This window comes from Haliotis rubra, unplaced genomic scaffold (assembly GCF_003918875.1).
Source record: "Haliotis rubra isolate DU_JTF1 unplaced genomic scaffold, ASM391887v1 Scf103, whole genome shotgun sequence".
Lineage (NCBI taxonomy): Eukaryota > Metazoa > Mollusca > Gastropoda > Lepetellida > Haliotidae > Haliotis > Haliotis rubra.
The window spans coordinates 881,161-899,359 of record NW_025764926.1 but is presented as its reverse complement, the minus strand read 5'-3'; the positions used below and the strand labels follow the sequence as shown (position 1 = coordinate 899,359).

General features: G+C 40.8%; 1 protein-coding gene across 1 annotated transcript; it reads left to right on the top strand.

Annotated features, from left to right (window-relative positions):
* Positions 1–49: 49 nt before the first annotated feature.
* Positions 50–18,114, top strand: LOC124272089 (nucleoporin SEH1-like). The gene is made up of 9 exons (XM_046707236.1): positions 50–320; positions 1,262–1,312; positions 2,897–3,121; positions 3,993–4,123; positions 5,343–5,435; positions 5,783–6,008; positions 8,316–8,394; positions 9,756–9,885; positions 17,805–18,114. Exons 1-9 carry the CDS (start codon positions 210–212, stop codon positions 17,893–17,895), a joined length of 1,137 nt encoding a protein of 378 aa, XP_046563192.1. The 5' UTR covers positions 50–209; the 3' UTR covers positions 17,896–18,114.
* The last annotated feature ends 85 nt before the right edge of the window (positions 18,115–18,199 follow it).

Here is an 18,199-nt window from a genome sequence, read left to right as displayed (position 1 = left end):
ATATCTTTGACAGACCAATCATCTTACTTGTTACATTGCAAGGTATTGGAGCGCTATGGCGCATGTAAGTCCAAAGTTATCGCGCACCTGCCAGTGTTTTATTTTAGGACGATAACTCTAATTGAAATATATACAGACTTACTTAATATCGTGTCTTAATATCACACAGTAATTACTTATTTTTCACCTGTGTTTGATTGACGTTCACCATGTATGTGGCCAAATCCATCCCTGTTGATCATAAAGACTTGATCCACGATGTCTCCTATGATTTCCACGGAACGCGGATGGCCACATGTTCCAGCGACCAAAGCGTTAAGGTGATAACCAGTTTTCACTGAAACAGTGCAGGAATGAAAATTAAGTTTCTATCACATTATGTTGTAAGCAGATTTGCAGTAGGAACATGTATGCATAGAATTAGCACACGGCAAGATTCGAAATGAATTTTTAACTAACAGCCTGTGCAGTTACCTACACCATGATGTTTACATGTGTGTGCAAAATGATACATTATTGCTGTGAACAAAGCAGTTTTCTTTATAATAACATTTTAAAACTTCCTCTTTCAAGAATTGCTAAGGGTGATAATGCCATTCTCGCTGAAGGGGTCATTGTCGGCACAGGTACTACAGATACGTACCCCATGTACGTTTCTGATACAGAAATGTACCCTAAACAAAGTCAAAATACAGAAACGTACCAGGTACCCTAAAAGGCGGACGAATCCACATTCCGCAATCCAAAACCGAAACCGTATGTAGTTGTTCCCGTTCAGCTGATTACAAGTGGTATTTGGCATCGCGAAATATCAGTTACTGTGTATACATATTTGTTTCTTATATTACGCAATCAAATGCATCTAATACAACAACATGACGGTTCCGATCAAGAAAATGACACAGTGGGTATGGAATCGTCCTAGTGTACGTTTCTGTATGCTGATTTTGGCTAGGGTACGTTTCTGTATACAGAAATGTACCTGGGGTACACATCTGTAGTACAACAGATAATTTCCTAATCTATTGCAGGGGGATCGGGTAGTCAAGAGGTTAAAGTGTTTGCTTATTTTGTTGAAGGCCTTTATTCAATTCCCCACTAAGGTACGATTTGTGAAGCCCAATTCTAGTGTCCTTATGATATTGCAGGAATATTGTTAAATTAAGCCCCCAATCCAATTGCAATGAGAGCTCTTGCATTGGAATGATATACATGGTCAGCATGCGTACAGCAGTCACGGGATCATATGTTGGTGTTGTAGGTGTGGGACTTGGGAGAAGATGGAGAGTGGCACTGCACAGCTAACTGGAAGGTATTGTTGAAGCCCTTATATTGACATTATGTAGAGACAACCATCAGTACTTGTTATTTTGACCGCCTCCGTGGTGTAGTGGTTAGAGCATCTGCCCGGAGAGCGGAAGGTCGCTGGTTCGATCCCTGACTGCGCCATACCAAAAGAAGTTAAAATATGGTACTTGTTGGTCCCTGCCTGGCGCTCGGCATTAATGGGTACAACAAGGACTGGTCGGCTCGAAGTCAGTATAATGTGTCTGAGTGGGGTATTCATGCTTCACTGCGGCATGGTATCTCAGTGGGCTAGCACTATAAAACCAGCTTCAGTCTGGGCTAGTACAAGCAGCCACATATACACATACACACGCATGCACGTCGTCATATGAGCGAAATATTCTCAAGCAAGACGTTAAACCCAATTTCACCTCACCTCACCTCACTGGCTATTTTACTATTTTTAGTGTTTCTCTCTTGATAAGAACTGGATCAGTTACAAATATATAAAAAGAGAAGGAAGTAACATTTTGCTTTTCCATGTTGACCAACTGATTTACGAATGTTTAGTGTTGTTTTTCAGTCTTAGTTGTATGATATTGGGAGATGTGCAGATATTGCTACTTCAACTGTGCTGCTCACAATCTTCTGTCTGTAGTGGATCACACTGTATCTGGAGTCATTAGAAAGAATGTTCCCTAAACATGCTAATCATGCTTATAATCCTAACCTTGATAATAGCTGAAGATTGAATTACTGTTGACAGAGAGAGGTGTTGAAACACTGAATATGTCACTATGTGTATGAGAATTAACACTTTTGCATTATGCTGTCAGTATCTGCAAGAACTTGTTGCCATTTATCGAAAGTAGAGACACATATCATGCAGTCCTGTTTATAACCCTGTTATGTTAATGATCATAGAGTTACTTGAATAATTACTACAGCCTACGGCAGGATTCTTCATGAATCCAGAATCCTTAGCCTAAAAAAAGTGGTATGTGATTGTTCTGTTTTAGGGGATATTGTATTGTACTGAAATATTTGGAAGAAGGACTGGAAAGGATCCTTACAGATGATATTTCAAGCTTGTTTTCCCTTTTACTATCTCTCACCAACATGGTAATTCACAGCAATAGTTTGTGTGTTTTTAGTTTTTACTAGGGATGCCATGATACAGTGATGTATGGATGCATCTATACTTTTTCTAAGACGATACAATTATCGATACATTAAAAACTGTATCTATATTTAGTTTGGAAAGTATCGGTTTAAATATGTTTAAGTATTGTTGACATTTTGCAATTGTATCATGTTTTTTTATGTTATGAGAGTTATAAATGAATATTTTTCATGCACAAAGATGGGAAATTAGAACTTTTTAATCTCTGAGAATAAAAAATGTTGATCTTTTCATGGACAATTATAAAATATGAAATATTTATGTTCAAAATGTAACTAAATTTACACAATAATGCCACGAAAATTGGTATCATGATACGTATCGAATCATGACATGGGTATCATGATACGTATTGATTCATGAAACTTATGTATCATGACATCCCTAGTTTTCACTAGTGTTATTATTTCCACCTTGTCTGTATAGACACACAGTGGCTCTGTGTGGAGAGTGACGTGGGCACACCCTGAGTTCGGGCAGGTTCTGGCCACATGCTCCTTCGACAGGACAGCGGCCGTGTGGGAGGAGCTGGTGGGAGAACACGGCAAAGGTAAAGGTCAGACTCCATGGGTCAACAGAGGCAACCTTGTGGACAGTCGAACTTCGGTGACGGATGTCAAGTTTGGACCTCAATACTTGGGCTTGCAGCTGGTTAGTTTTCAATGATTGTGTCAAAATGTTTTCAGAAGACATGCAAATGTTACTTTTAATGCTACTTCTGACACAATGTTATAACATGTTGCATACAAAGCCTTCCATACTGTTCTTTTCTGTTCAGACCTGTCAAGATCCGGGTTAGAATTGGTCTTCAGCAACCCATGCTTGTAATAAGAGGCGACTTACGGGATCGGGTGGTCAGGCTTGCTGACTTGGTTGACACATGTCATCGTAGATCATGATATTGATCACTGGATTGTCTGGTCCAGACTCAATTATTTACAGACCGCCACCATATCACTGGAATACTGCTGAGTGCGGCATTAACCAACCAACCGATCGTTTCAGTCTTCCAGTTCCACTGACTATTTGTTATCCCCCTGGCATGTAATGCAGGGGAATATGGTTGACGGCTCGTCCGTCCGTAATGAATTTGTTTCCAGAGCATAGCTCAAAAAACGTTAAATAATTTTCAACAGAAATTGGTAGATATATCAAACAGAACCTAAAATGGTGCCTTTTGCTATTTGCAGTTTTTTGTCATTTATATTTTTATTGGTTTCCATGGAAACAATTCGGACTGTTTCAAAAGGGAGGGATGGGCTTCGTTTCTGGAGCACAACTCAAAAACTGTTTAATATCTTTCAACAGAACTTGGCAGGTTTATCTGTCAGATCTTGAAGTGGTGCCTTTTGCTATTTACACATTTTTGGCATTTATATTTTTCATGATTTCCATGGAAACGATTCGGACTTGTCTAAAAAGACATCAAGCTGGACTTTGAGTAACTGTCAGATGATTTGTTCTTTCAAATATGTGGGGGCCGGGGGGATATGTCATCTTCTGATGACTCTTGTTTGTTTAGGCTACATGTTCTGCTGATGGGATTGTCCGTATCTACGAGGCTGTTGACGTGATGAACCTCAGTAACTGGCCTCTCCAGCATGAGATCTCATGTAGAATCAGCTGCAGCTGTCTGTCCTGGAACAATTCAAGGTGTGTCTTCCTTTTGGGAAATATGCCATGGAATATTCTCATTGGCAGTTGATTAAAATTGTGCATGAAATGGTTTTGTGATAGCTTAGTAAAACTTAAGAAGCAGACAGGGTAAACAGTATCCAGGCTTATTTGTGTTGCAGGGTGGTGGGGTAGCCTAGTGGTTAGAGCGTTTGCTTGTCATGCTGAAGACCTGGGTTCGATACCCCACATGGGTACAATGTGTGAAGCCCATTTCTGGTATCCCCTGCCATGGTATTGCTGAAATATTGCTCAAAGCAGCATAAAACCATACTCACTCGCTCACAATTGTGTTGCAAATCAGACACAGTTTGTCTTGAAGGTTATCAATAAGCAATAAGTTTGTTTGGCATCTGACATACAGTGTTATTCCTTTGAAAGTTATGTTAGAATCATAACAATCCTCATGAAAAATCATGCATGAAGTGGACAGCAATATCTGTCCTTACTCTCCAATGTGTTGCAGACCCGTGTGAAGTTCCGGGTTAGAATATTGGCCTTCAGTAACCCATGCTTGTCTTAAGAGGCAACTAACGGGATCGGGTGGTCAGGCTTGCTGACTTGGTTGACACATGTCATCGGTTCCCAATTGCGCAGATCGATGCTCATGTTGTTGATCAGTGGATTGTCTGGTTCAGACACGATTATTTACAGACCGCCACCATATAGCTGGAATATTGCTGAGTGCAGTGTAAATCTTAACTCACCCATTTCTGGTGTCCCCTACCGTGATATTGCAGAAATATTGCACAGCAATATCTGTCCTTACTCTCCAATGTGTTGCATAACAGGCGATCTACCGGTGATTTAGTTAAAACATACCCAATACTCTATTCTTGATGACTGATCGCAACGAGAATATTAATATTTGTGTTGCAAAACAGACACAGTTTTGTCTTGAAAGTTGTTAGTAAGTTTGTTTGGCATCTTAGATACAGTGTTATTCCTTGAAAGTTATTTTAAAATCATAACAATCATTAGGAAATCATGCGAGAAGTGGACAGCCCTTACTCTCCAATGTATTGCATAACAGGTGGTTTATTGACACATGTTGGCATCATCCAGTTTGGAGATTGAACGTGTAAGGATCAACACTAGGTTCAACATCTCCCAGCTGTGACATGGCTGAATGTGCCTCTACAGTCACCTGCAACATCAGTCATGTGACCTGTAACTTTTACTGTTACCATGGTTACAGAGTACATCCTCCAATGATAGCTGTCGGCAGTGATGACCCTAACCCAGCGGCTGGTGCGAAAGTCCACATCTACGAGTACAACGATAATGCAAGGTTAGTATGGTTGAGTGATTGCATACATTAACATTGCATGGAACATATTGTAACCATTCTGTTCTGGTGTAAATATGTAAATAGTTTCTGATTTATGAATGAACTGAAAAGTGCTCACTGCTTTTCAAAAACAAAAAAATGACAATCATTTTCTCTCATTTTATTTTCATTTTTTTATTTTGTTATTTAAAATTGGAGATCATTTGTGGATAGTCTAATATGATATTGTCAACTGCAGACAAAATAACATGACTTGTCCATCGTCAGTTATTATCCTTTCATCAAGTGGGTAGTTATCATGAAGTGCTTCAATAAGCCGGTGTTACAGAGTATTTCTTATGTTCCAGGAAATGGAACAAAGTTGAGAGTTTATCCATGGTGACTGACCCCGTCCATGATGTTGCCTTCGCTCCAAACTTGGGGCGGTCATACCACCTGTTGGCAATCGCTGCCAAGGATCTCAAGATTATTTCTCTAAAGCCACTGAGGAAGGATGTTTCCTTAGGAGCACAGGCCACTCTGACGAAGTTCGAGATGAGACAAGTGGCAAGTTTTGGTGACCATGAGTCCCAGGTATGATGCAGCATTTTCCACATCACTAGTTACGACCATATGTCCTGCTAGACCAAGGCACAGACACATCCCAAAGTCAACCAAGTGTCATGCTAGACCAAGGCACAGACACATCCCAAAGTCAACCAAGTGCCATGCTAGACCAAGGCACAGACACATCCCATGTCAACCAAGTGTCATGCTAGACCAAGGCACAGACACATCACAAAGTCAACCATGTGTCAGACCAAAGATGCGTGAAGCATTTACCCAGCTGATCAGGGTCATGCTAGACCATAGATGCGTGAAGCATTTACCCAGCTGATCAGTTGAACAGGGTCATGCTAGACCATAGATGCGTGAAGCATTTACCCAGCTGATCAGGGTCATGCTAGACCATAGATGCATGAAGCATTTACCCAGCTGATCAGAGTCATGCTAGACCATAGATGCGTGAAGCATTTACCCAGTTGATCAGGGTCATGCTAGACCATAGATGCGTGAAGCATTGAAGCATTTACCCAGCTGATCAGGGTCATGCTAGACCATAGATGCGTGAAGCATTTACCCAGCTGATCAGGGTCATGCTGGACCATAGATGCATGAAGCATTTACACAGCTGATCAGGGTCATGCTAGACCATAGATGCATGAAGCATTTACCCAGCTGATCAGGGTCATGCTAGACCATAGATGCGTGAAGCATTTACCCAGCTGATCAGGGTCATGCTAGACCATAGATGCATGAAGCATTTACCCAGCTTGAAGCATTTACCCAGAGGATCAGGGTCATGCTAGACCATAGATGCGTGAAGCATTGACCCAGCTGATCAGGGTCATGCTAGACCATAGATGCGTGAAGCATTTACCCAGTTGATCAGGGTCATGCTAGACCATAGATGCGTGAAGCATTTACCCAGCTGATCAGGGTCATGCTAGACCATAGATGCGTGAAGCATTTACCCAGCTGATCTGGGTCATGCTAGACCATAGATGCATGAAGCATTTACCCAGCTGATCAGGGTCATGCTAGACCATAGATGTGTGAAGCATTTACCCAGCTGATCAGCTGATCTGGGTCATGCTAGACCATAGATGCGTGAAGCATTTACCCAGCTGATCAGCTGATCTGGGTCATGCTAGACCATAGATGCGTGAAACATTTACCCAGCTGATCAGGGTCATGCTAGACCATAGATGCGTAAAGCATTTACCCAGCTGATCAGTTGACCAGGGTCATGCTAGACCATAGATGCGTGAAGCATTTACCCAGCTGATCAGGGTCATGCTAGACCATAGATGCATGAAGCATTTACCCAGCTGATCAGAGTCATGCTAGACCATAGATGCGTGAAGCATTTACCCAGCTGATCAGGGTCATGCTAGACCATAGATGCGTGAAGCATTTACCCAGCTGATCAGCTGATCAGGGTCATGCTAGACCATAGATGCGTAAAGCATTTACCCAGCTGATCTGGGTCATGCTAGACCATAGATGCATGAAGCATTTACCCAGCTGATCAGGGTCATGCTAGACCATAGATGTGTGAAGCATTTACCCAGCTGATCAGCTGATCTGGGTCATGCTAGACCATAGATGCGTGAAGCATTTACCCAGCTGATCAGCTGATCTGGGTCATGCTAGACCATAGATGCGTGAAACATTTACCCAGCTGATCAGGGTCATGCTAGACCATAGATGCGTAAAGCATTTACCCAGCTGATCAGTTGACCAGGGTCATGCTAGACCATAGATGCGTGAAGCATTTACCCAGCTGATCAGGGTCATGCTAGACCATAGATGCATGAAGCATTTACCCAGCTGATCAGAGTCATGCTAGACCATAGATGCGTGAAGCATTTACCCAGCTGATCAGGGTCATGCTAGACCATAGATGCGTGAAGCATTTACCCAGCTGATCAGCTGATCAGGGTCATGCTAGACCATAGATGCGTAAAGCATTTACCCAGCTGATCTGGGTCATGCTAGACCATAGATGCATGAAGCATTTACCCAGCTGATCAGGGTCATGCTAGACCATAGATGTGTGAAGCATTTACCCAGCTGATCAGCTGATCTGGGTCATGCTAGACCATAGATGCATGAAGCATTTACCCAGCTGATCAGCTGATCAGGGTCATGGGTTGCCCAGCCCTCATAGGCACCACATTGAGTGAACATCACCAGTTGTGCCGGAATCGCTTTAACCATCATATTTGCCTTAGTCGTCGCCTGATTCCCTCACCAAATTCTTAATATGTTACAGGTGTGGGGGGTCTCCTGGAATGTGTCGCCTGATTCTCTCACCAAATTCTTGATATGTTACAGGTGTGGCGGGTCTCCTGGAATGTGACTGGTACAATTCTAGCATCATCTGGAGATGATGGGTGTGTCCGCTTGTGGAAAGGTAAGACAGACCTGCAGATACATGTCAGTATGGAGGAAGGTATCTTTGATACTGTATTCTAGCCATTTTACAGGTTAGTTGGAGAAGGGTAGTCAAGCTCTGGTCTAGCGGAGGTAGAAAAGGGTGATCAAGCACTGGTCTAGCGGAGGTAGAGAAGGGTAGTCAAGCACTGGTCTAGGGGAGGTAGAGAAGGGTAGTCAAGCACTTGCTAGCAGAGGTAGAGAAAGGTGGTCAAGCACTTGGCTAGCAGAGGTAGAGAAGGGTGGTCAAGGTGGTCAAGCACTTTGCTAGCAGAGGTAGAGAAGGGTGGTCAAGCACTTGCTAGCAGAGGTGGAGAAGGGTGGTCAAGCACTGGTATAGCAGAGGTAGTGAAGGGTGGTCAAGCACTGGTCTAGCAGAGGTAGTGAAGGGTGGTCAAGCACTTGTCTAGCAGAGGTAGAGAAGGTGGTCAAGCACTTGATGAAAGGGGACAGTAGCTGTGGTGCTTCTGAAGGGTATGGACATTATGGTGGCCATTGGAAATGCTGTCAACCATTCATTATCGAGATTCTGATCTGATATAGCTGGAATAATTCTGTCTTGGAAAATTAAGTTCACTCCCGTACTATGATTATGTTTAAGGGACATTTATTTGTTTATATATTTCTTTTTCTTTATATATTTCCCATCTGATTACAATTCATTGTAGTCATCCATAAAGCGTACACAGAGTAATTATCATTTCTTATATAAATTATTATGTACCATTGTTTATAAAAGGTTATAAATTAATTATAAATTATATATTACATTTTGGGGGCATATGCACTCACTTTAGCTTCCTATTTATGCAATATAAGACTTATTATCCCTTAAGACTTGCCTGAAATTGATAATTGAAACTTCGAAGCGAAAAGCTTCCAAACAGATAACACTTGCCTTATATGGAATGTATACGATTGCTCCGTACATCGAAACTGTCTCACACGGTGTTGGCGGTGTTTGTCAAACTGGTGTCAATCACACATTGTGCAAAGGATGTTCGTCAAGAGGGACATAACTCTATGGGGTTCGCTTGAAATAATGTTCGGTCGGTTGAGGGCATGAGCGTTGATTTAATGCAACGTTGCAATAATTCATTCAAACTTTTAAATTTAATATTGCCTTTAAGAAGGGCTGAGAGCATGGAAACTTGCATAATTTCAGATTAAATAAGTGACAAATTTGGTACTTTCATAGTATATAAGTATTTCTTTCTGAACTTGGTAATCATTTGTTTTTTATCTTTTTTTCTATTAAATCTGTAAAGCATGGACTTTGTTGCCATAATTACTACATTTGTGTATTACATGTTGATCTCATGTGCTGTGTTCCCTGTTCAGCGAACTATCTGGACTCCTGGAAGAGTATCTCAGTCATGAAGGGAGATGGATCGCCGCAAGACTCCGCTCGGAACCACAACAACATGCCCCAAGCAATGTCGGTTGCCAATGGCAACAGTGAAGGCGTCAGGTATTTTAGAGCTGCTCCAATCACCTCAGCCAATCAGGTTGTCTGGCACTAGGGGGAGATAACTCTAACAATGCACTCAAAAAGTACACATTGTGTTATGTTGAGAGGAAGTTCATGGAACCAAGTTCACAAGAGCTGTAGAGTACAGGGCCCACTTGCACAAAGCAATCTCAGCAGTACGATGATCGTACCTCCCATACTCTAACACAGACTTAACACTGTCTAACACAAAGATTGCTTTGTGCAAGTGGGCACAGATAGCTAAAATCATTCATGGGACAGTGAGTACTGTAGACTGTGATCAGCATCTAGAAGATGTTACTGCCCAGATATCAAGTTCCAAGGATGCGTATGGTGTTATTTATGCTCGGAGGCCATGACGTTGATCAGCCTCAGATTTCATAATCAGTGTGAATCTTGACAAACTGGAATGCAGGCAAATGTCCAACTGTTGTATTCATTTTTGTTTTCACTCCTTATCTCCATAATGCCATCTTTCTTCCTACTGCCAATGAAAAGAGCTTTTTTACGAACAGCTTGAGATATTTTTACTTGCATCCCCCTGCCATGATAGTGTTGGAATATTGCTAAAAAGCAGCATAAAACTAAACTCACTCACTCATTTTTCTCGGATAGTTGGTCAGCTAATGTTCAACTGCAGTGGACAGAGTTATGCCCCTTCAGTTGCATCTCATTACCATTTTTCAGTGTGTTCAGTCTTAGATTCTTATTCCTCACCAAAGAGTAAATTATTAAAACAGTTCAAAAGAATTTAAAGTGTTTTTATATTCATATGCAATCCATTATTTACTATACATTCCTGTATGTGTTTGCAAGTTGTCAGCTGCTTACACCCAGAACTTTGAAAGCTTTTAGATATCTCATCATGCAAAGGTAATCATATATCATTTAGTTACATCATCCAGACAAGGGATTGAATTGTCTGAGGATAAATCAGTTTGCTAAAGTTAGATTTCATTTTGGTAGATTTCCTCAAAAAATGAAATGCATGTTTACACAAGACACCAATTGTATTGTTACACAAGACGATACCAAGTGTCACCAAAGTGAGGTGTTTTGAAACTGCAATGTAATCATGTCTTTTAACTTATCCTGCATTATTCCCTATGATGTAGGGCAGTTTGTTTTCTCATAGAAGTATTTATGCAAGCAATAGTTGGAATTTTTAAAGACACAATCAGAAAGGAGTATTAAAAAAATTAGAATCTCATTAATGAGGCCAAGTTTTCCGACATGTTTGATTTGTGCAAGCTCCTTCTGGATTCTTAGTGACGTTGGGGTAGCCAAGTGATTAAAGCATTCGCTCATCAAGTCAACGGTCTGGGTTCGATTCCCCACATTTTTACAATGTGTGAAGCCATTTAGTGGTAATTATTACTGTGATATTCCTGGAATATTGCTAAAAGTGGCAGAAAACCCAACTCACTCACTATGGATTCTTAAGTCAACTCACTCACTATGGATTAAACAAGTCATTTCATAAAATGAACATTTTAACTAAAGGGGAGATACATATTTTGTGACTGAATAGTTTCTTTAATATCCCATATTGTTTCATGTTTTGTTCTTAAGCTGCTTGTGCAGTTTCCAGTTTTTCAGCTATCTGAACATGAAATACTTGACGTTAAAACCAACCAACCCAGGGTTTTACACGACGCGTGATTCCTACGTATTTGACGCAACAATTATGTTATGACTCTCAAAATACTATCATATGAGTCAAGCTTGGTGCAAGTTTTATAGGTGGCCCTCACAGTTCAGTTCAATAAAATCGATTTGATAAGCAAAAAATGATATTGTTCGATGAGAGCTGTCAGATTGTTCCAGAGAACTCAGAGGAGACAGTAATCCTGGCTGTGTGAATTAAACTATGCTGTAGTTTCATTTGGTGGTGTGCAAACATAGTTACATACTGAGAATGATTACCACAAAGATATATATTACAATTTTCATGACTCCCAAACATTGAAAATGACTCCGCAAAATAAATATCGTGAGTCACCATGACTCCCAACCCTGCAACCGTGAAATATATGTTTATTATGGAGTGAGTTACATTAAATCAATTGTTCAGGGTTCAAATGCCCATCAAGTAAAATGTGTGCAGCCCTTTTCTGATGTCCCTGGACTATTTGATTTGAAATGATTCAGCTATTCTTGTACTGTACAGAAAATGGATAAGTTTGTCATCCTGATTACTCAATGCAGTGCCATATGATGACCTATCTCACTGATGCCAATCACTGTGTTTAGTTTTACGCCATACAGCATATTTTTTATATGTTCTACGCAAATAAATAATTTTCTTTACATTTTTACTTTTTTTCTTTTTTTGTCTTTCTGAAGCAGGCAAACTAGTCTTGAAGATGCACAATTAATATTTTCTAGTCTTTGGGTAGTATTTATGTCAAATAACATGTGTATTTTTAACACATTACCAAAATAAGTGTTTCATATAATGTACGTTTGTGCCCCAAATTTGAAGACATTTTTAGGATGTGAATCTATTTCCTTATCAGTGTGTGTGCCATTGAGACGATCATTCCTTGTTCATTGGAGATAGTGTACCTGGAGTTGAGGTGTATCATATCTGTGTATCATTGAGGAGATATGTCTTTAGTTTTGTAGTTGAAGTATTTTGTACTTGTCTCTCTCCCTGTATTTCAATACAGCTGATGTCAAATTTTGAATTAAAAGTTACTGTTTGAATTTATTAGTCTGTTATTTGTGCATCAGTGAGTTGGTGAGTGTGGCATTGTGTTAGTGAGAGATAACAAGCATGCGTTAAAATTAGGGAGCAAGTTGAGATTAGGAGAGGTGGCTGAAAAGTTCTGAGCCTTAGCACAGAGGATGTACAGTACACCCTTATCAGACTGCATGAATCAATTTGAACCTTCACTTGAGCAAGTCTGTTCATGAAAACGAACAAAAGTGTCAATGGCTGTCATCAATTATCCCCCCCCCTACCAGGGCACCTCGGACAGCCATTAATGTCAGATCATGCTTCTTACTTTTGACACAAATATTCATGATCCATATTTTTTGTGTGCAGTATACAAGATATGGACTGCAGTATTCAAGATATGGACTTTACAAAGTCAAATACAAAGCTATAAAGCAATTGCCCGTGAGAGAGCTGAGAACGCACTGAGGAATGACGATAAAGACAATAGTTTCAGTATCCTGTGTTCCAAAGGCTATGAATCCTAAGACACTTCACGTTCTACATCTCTCTTGTAAATTCTCATTGTTTTGAAGAAGACCCTGCCGATGGGATTTAGTTTCATTTTTCTAGGATTGGAAAGAATGCTACTAGTTCACAGCCTCCTAAAATGTTAGAACAATATCATACTAATCTGCTTTGGCAACTGTGTGAGTATCCCAGCTAGCTGGAAGGACAACGGGAAGTGTATTGTACACAAGTGTGCTGAAAGGGATGTATGACTTTGTAGTCCTTGAATATTCTCTGGATTCACTACATTTGGCACCGACTTACACCTTACTCCTTATTTGAAGAAAGTACTATCTATCAAACATTATACAGACGATACTGACATCACTGCTGCTATGGAGTTACTTTTTTTACACCACGAAGAGGAAGCCGTCTGCACCAATGGGATCCAGGCACACCAGCACCCTTGACAGAAGTGTGTTGACCTTGGACTGACTGACTGAGTTTGGTTTTACGCCGCTTTTAGCAATATTCCAGCAACATCACGGCGGGGGACACCAGAAATGGGTTGACCTTGGAAAGGATCATGTTGAAATGTATTTAGCAATGAATACAGTCCTTCATAGCTGGCATCAGAACTTTTCAGCCACCTCTTGTACTGTAATACTATAAATTGTATAAAATAGAATCCCTGACAATGCACCTAAATTTGAGATGGCTGTTATCAGAACCATAACATATATGTGTAGGGACTTATAATGTAGAAAATAGGATTGACATGCACGATTAGTGTCACTCACTGTCAAACACTTAAGTTCCCATTATATTGCAATACATATTGCAATATGAGTACCTGAATCGCAATATATCACAATACAATTTGTTTGCCAGTACACAGCCCTAGTCAGTGGTTAATAGACAGGCCGAGGACCTATGTTTGCCAGTACAGAGCCCTAGTCAGTGGTTAATAGACAGGCTGAGGACCTATGTTTGCCAGTACACAGCCCTAGTCAGTGGTTAATAGACAGGCTGAGGACCTATGTTTGGCAATACACAGCCCTAGTCAGTGGTTAATAGACAGGCTGAGGACCTATGTTTAGCAATACACAGCCCTAGTCAGTGGTTAATAGACAGGCTGAGGACCTATGTTTGCCAGTACACAGCCCTAGTCAGTGGTTAATAGACAGGCTGAGGACCTATGTTTGCCAGCACACAGCCCTAGTCAGTGGTTAATAGACAGGCTGAGGACCTATGTTTGCCAGTACACAACCCTAGTCAGTGGTTAATAGACAGGCTGAGGACCTATGTTTGCCAGTACACAGCTCTAGTCAGTGGTTAATAGACAGGCTGAGGACCTATGTTTGCCAGTACACAGCTCTAGTCAGTGGTTAATAGACAGGCTGAGGACCTATGTTTGCCAGTACAGAGCCCTAGTCAGTGGTTAATAGACAGGCTGAGGACCTATGTTTGCCAGTACACAGCCCTAGTCAGTGGTTAATAGACAGGCTGAGGACCTATGTTTGGCAATACACAGCCCTAGTCAGTGGTTAATAGACAGGCTGAGTTAATAGACAGGCTGAGGACCTATGTTTGCCAGTACACAACCCAAGTCAGTGGTTAATAGACAGGCTGAGGACCTATGTTTGCCAGTACACAGCCCTATGTTTGCAAGTACACAGCCCTAGTCAGTGGTTAATAGACAGGTTTGAGGGAGTACACAGCCCTAGTCAGTGGTTAATAGACAGGCTGAGGACCTATGTTTGGCAATACACAGCCCTAGTCAGTGGTTAATAGACAGGCTGAGGACCTATGTTTGCCAGTACACAGCCCTAGTCAGTGGTTAATAGACAGGCTGAGGACCTATGTTTGCCAGTACACAGCCCTAGTCAGTGGTTAATAGACAGGCTGAGGACCTATGTTCAGTTCCAGACATGAATTTAATGTGTTCTTGGTAATTTGAATATTGCTAAAATATGTGAAAGATGAAGGCTGTCATCATTCAAAGTTGTCAGGATTTGTCATTGAGATGAATTGGGCTTAATGTCTCATTGAATGGTATTTCTTCGATAATGGCACTCATAGGCGGATCCAGAGGGGTATGGGTGTGTGTGTGTGTGTCTGTCTGTGTGTCTGTCTGTCTGTGTGCAGGGGTGCACACCCTTTTGTCCTGAAAATTTATTAAATGACCATTGAAACTCTCTTGAAAATGAAGTGTGCAAAACACACACACACCCTTTTTCTCAAAAAGCTGTATCTGGCCCTGGCACTTAATATGGAAGGGAAGCTCTAAATGATACAGGCCTTGAATGTTTACCATTGGTCAAACCCATGTGTGCTACTGCCAAACCAAGAATAATAATCAGGATGAATTTGGGATTCAAACCAACAACTGTGAGGAGGGGTTGCTGGGACACAAGATTTCAGAGACTGGACCGCTGACCAGTGAGCCCTGATTCACTGTCCTTGGCCTCTGGTATGTCTGCTTTGGGGGGGACGGATGAGGTAGCCTGGTAGCTAAAGCATTCACTTATCATGAGGAATACCTGGGTTCATTTCCACATATGTGTATAATTCCTGGACTATTCCTAAAAGTGTCGTAAAAGTAAACTCACTCACTCGGAAGACTCACTCACTCACTCACTCACTCACTCACTCACTCACTCACTCACTCACTCACTCACTCACTCACTCACTCACTCACTCACTCACTCACTCACTCACTCACTCACTCACTCACTCACTCACTCACTCACTCACTCACTCACACTCACTGCTTGGAACTAGATAGGATAGACATGGAAGACGTCACCATAAACAATGAAAGGTACTATAGATGCATTCTTATACGAATTTGGAAGACGTAATGTGGAGTTTTGATATTATATTATCTCCTGGCTAATATATATATATTGCATATTATAGCAGTTATATTGTGACTCAGGTTAAAGGGGACGTCACTTACAGTAAGACTGATGTGCGACTGCATGGTCAACTGAACACACTTTTAAAAGGATACTTATTGACATATTATTAATCAATTCTAGTCTATTTTTCTGTAAGTATTTGTATCATTTTAAAACAAAATCTACACAGAAATTCATTCACAAGTGATATTTTCCTTCAACATTCATTGGCAGAAATGCAGAAGTGCACACTGTTGTCTCCAGTGTATGACTCCTGTTTCCATGACTACCAAATAGGGGCAGCCTACCATGCTGACTTCAACCTTGTTTCCTTTAGTATGTAGATATAGGATCGGAATGAACCATCAGTGACACTGTTAAACACTGGAAAGAACATTTCATTCAGAATAAGATATTCATTGTACAGTAGTACTTCAACTGCAGTCAGAGTTATCTCCCATGAGACTGCTCTTTTTTTTCCTTCTTGTATTGCCATTGCAACTTTGAGAGGGTAGTTTTCCATGATACTAAAAAATATTCTCATAACATGTCAACTGTGAATTTTAATAGATTGACAAAGTCAGACAGCATTGTGTTAAACTTTGATGTGTCATACTTAGGATGTCTCCCGTGAAGATCCGGGTTAGAATTGATCTTCAGTAACCCATGCTTGTTGTAAAAGGCGACTAACGGGATAGGGTGGTCAGACTCGCTGACTTGGTTGACACGATATGTCATTGTATCCCAATTGCGTAGATCGATGCTCATGCTGTTTATCACTTGATTGTCTGGTCCAGATGTGATTATGTACAGACCGCCGCCTTATAGCTGGAATATTGATAAGTGTGGCGTAAAACTAAACTCACTCATTCACTGAGTGTCTCGAAGTAAAAGCTTAGTCCCTTTGTATTCTTTCTTTATTATCCCCTGCCGCACGTTTAGCGCGAAGCGGGAATATAGTATTGGGCTCCGTCCGTCCATACGAATTGGAATATCTTAAGAACCATTGACTGGATTCTTTTCATACTTAGTACCTAGGTTCATCACAGTATAAGAAAGGTCCCGGTCAGGTTTGATGAGCTTGACCTTCATTTCAAGGTCACAAGGGGACTTGAACGTTTTACCCTTGTCAGCGAGATATCTCAAGAACCATTCACTGGATTTTCATCATATTTGACACCAAGCTTCATATAAGGAAGGTGCAGGGCCCCCTCGAGTTTGGTGACCTTCATGTAATTTACAAGGTCATAGCGACACTTTGAAGATTTCAGTATGTTAAGATTGTCAGCAAGATATCTCAAGAATGGTTAACTGGATTTTCTTCATAGACTTTCAAGACTTTTCTTGAATGTTTTTTTATAAGCAATTTCTCTATAACTATTTTTTGCATATTTCATACACCATGACATTCATTTTTTATATATTTTTCAGTTGTGTCAAACCTTGGATAACTCAAAGTATCTATGTAGACCCCTAAAGTTCAACCCAATGGTGCTTGATTATCCCAGAAAACCTAGTTTGTTGATGAAAATGTGTGGCATTGTGCTCATATAAGACATGATACTCGCGATCTTACAGGAACGAAATGTTGCTGACATTTTTTATGACTGATATTTTGCTGTCTTTATGATATGACAGATATTTTGCTGACAAAATGATATGAGTGATATTTTGCTGACTATGATATGACAGACATTTTGCTGAGAATATGATATGACAGATATTTTGCTGACAATATGATCTGACCAATATTTTGTTGACTCTATGATCTGACCAATAAGTTTCTGACTATGAAGCTAACGTGTGATATTTCCACCTTCCAGGACTCCGCCTCCTGGAACAATGAACATCAAGCGCCTAAGCAACTGGCCCTTCACGTCCGTGCAGAAAGACCAAGCCAAGCTCTTCTACTGACACGGCCATTATACTACCTCATCATACCAGTATATGCCCATCTAAAGGAGAATGATATAGGGTGTGTGTAAATTACTGCTTTCAGTATTGGAGTATGTAGCCACTGGTTTATATTATCATGGTGTGTTTTAGGGCTGGGACGGGTAACCTGGATACCCGGGACGGGTGGGTAATGAGTTGTACCCGGGTACCTATCTCAATACCCGGACCTGTTATGATCATGTGACTACCGGTAATAGATTAAACAATGTAATATGTTATTCTTTCATGATTAAAAGGTTGTATTGTCTTTGAAGATTTAGAC

Coding starts and splice junctions, on each gene's coding strand:
- LOC124272089 (XM_046707236.1), top strand. CDS start 210: ATGTATGTGGCCAAATCCATCCCTGTTGATCATAAAGACTTGATCCAC. Junction 1,313..2,896: donor ACTGCACAGCTAACTGGAAG/GTATTGTTGAAG, acceptor TTGTCTGTATAG/ACACACAGTGGCTCTGTGTG. Junction 8,395..9,755: donor GTGTGTCCGCTTGTGGAAAG/GTAAGACAGACC, acceptor TTCCCTGTTCAG/CGAACTATCTGGACTCCTGG.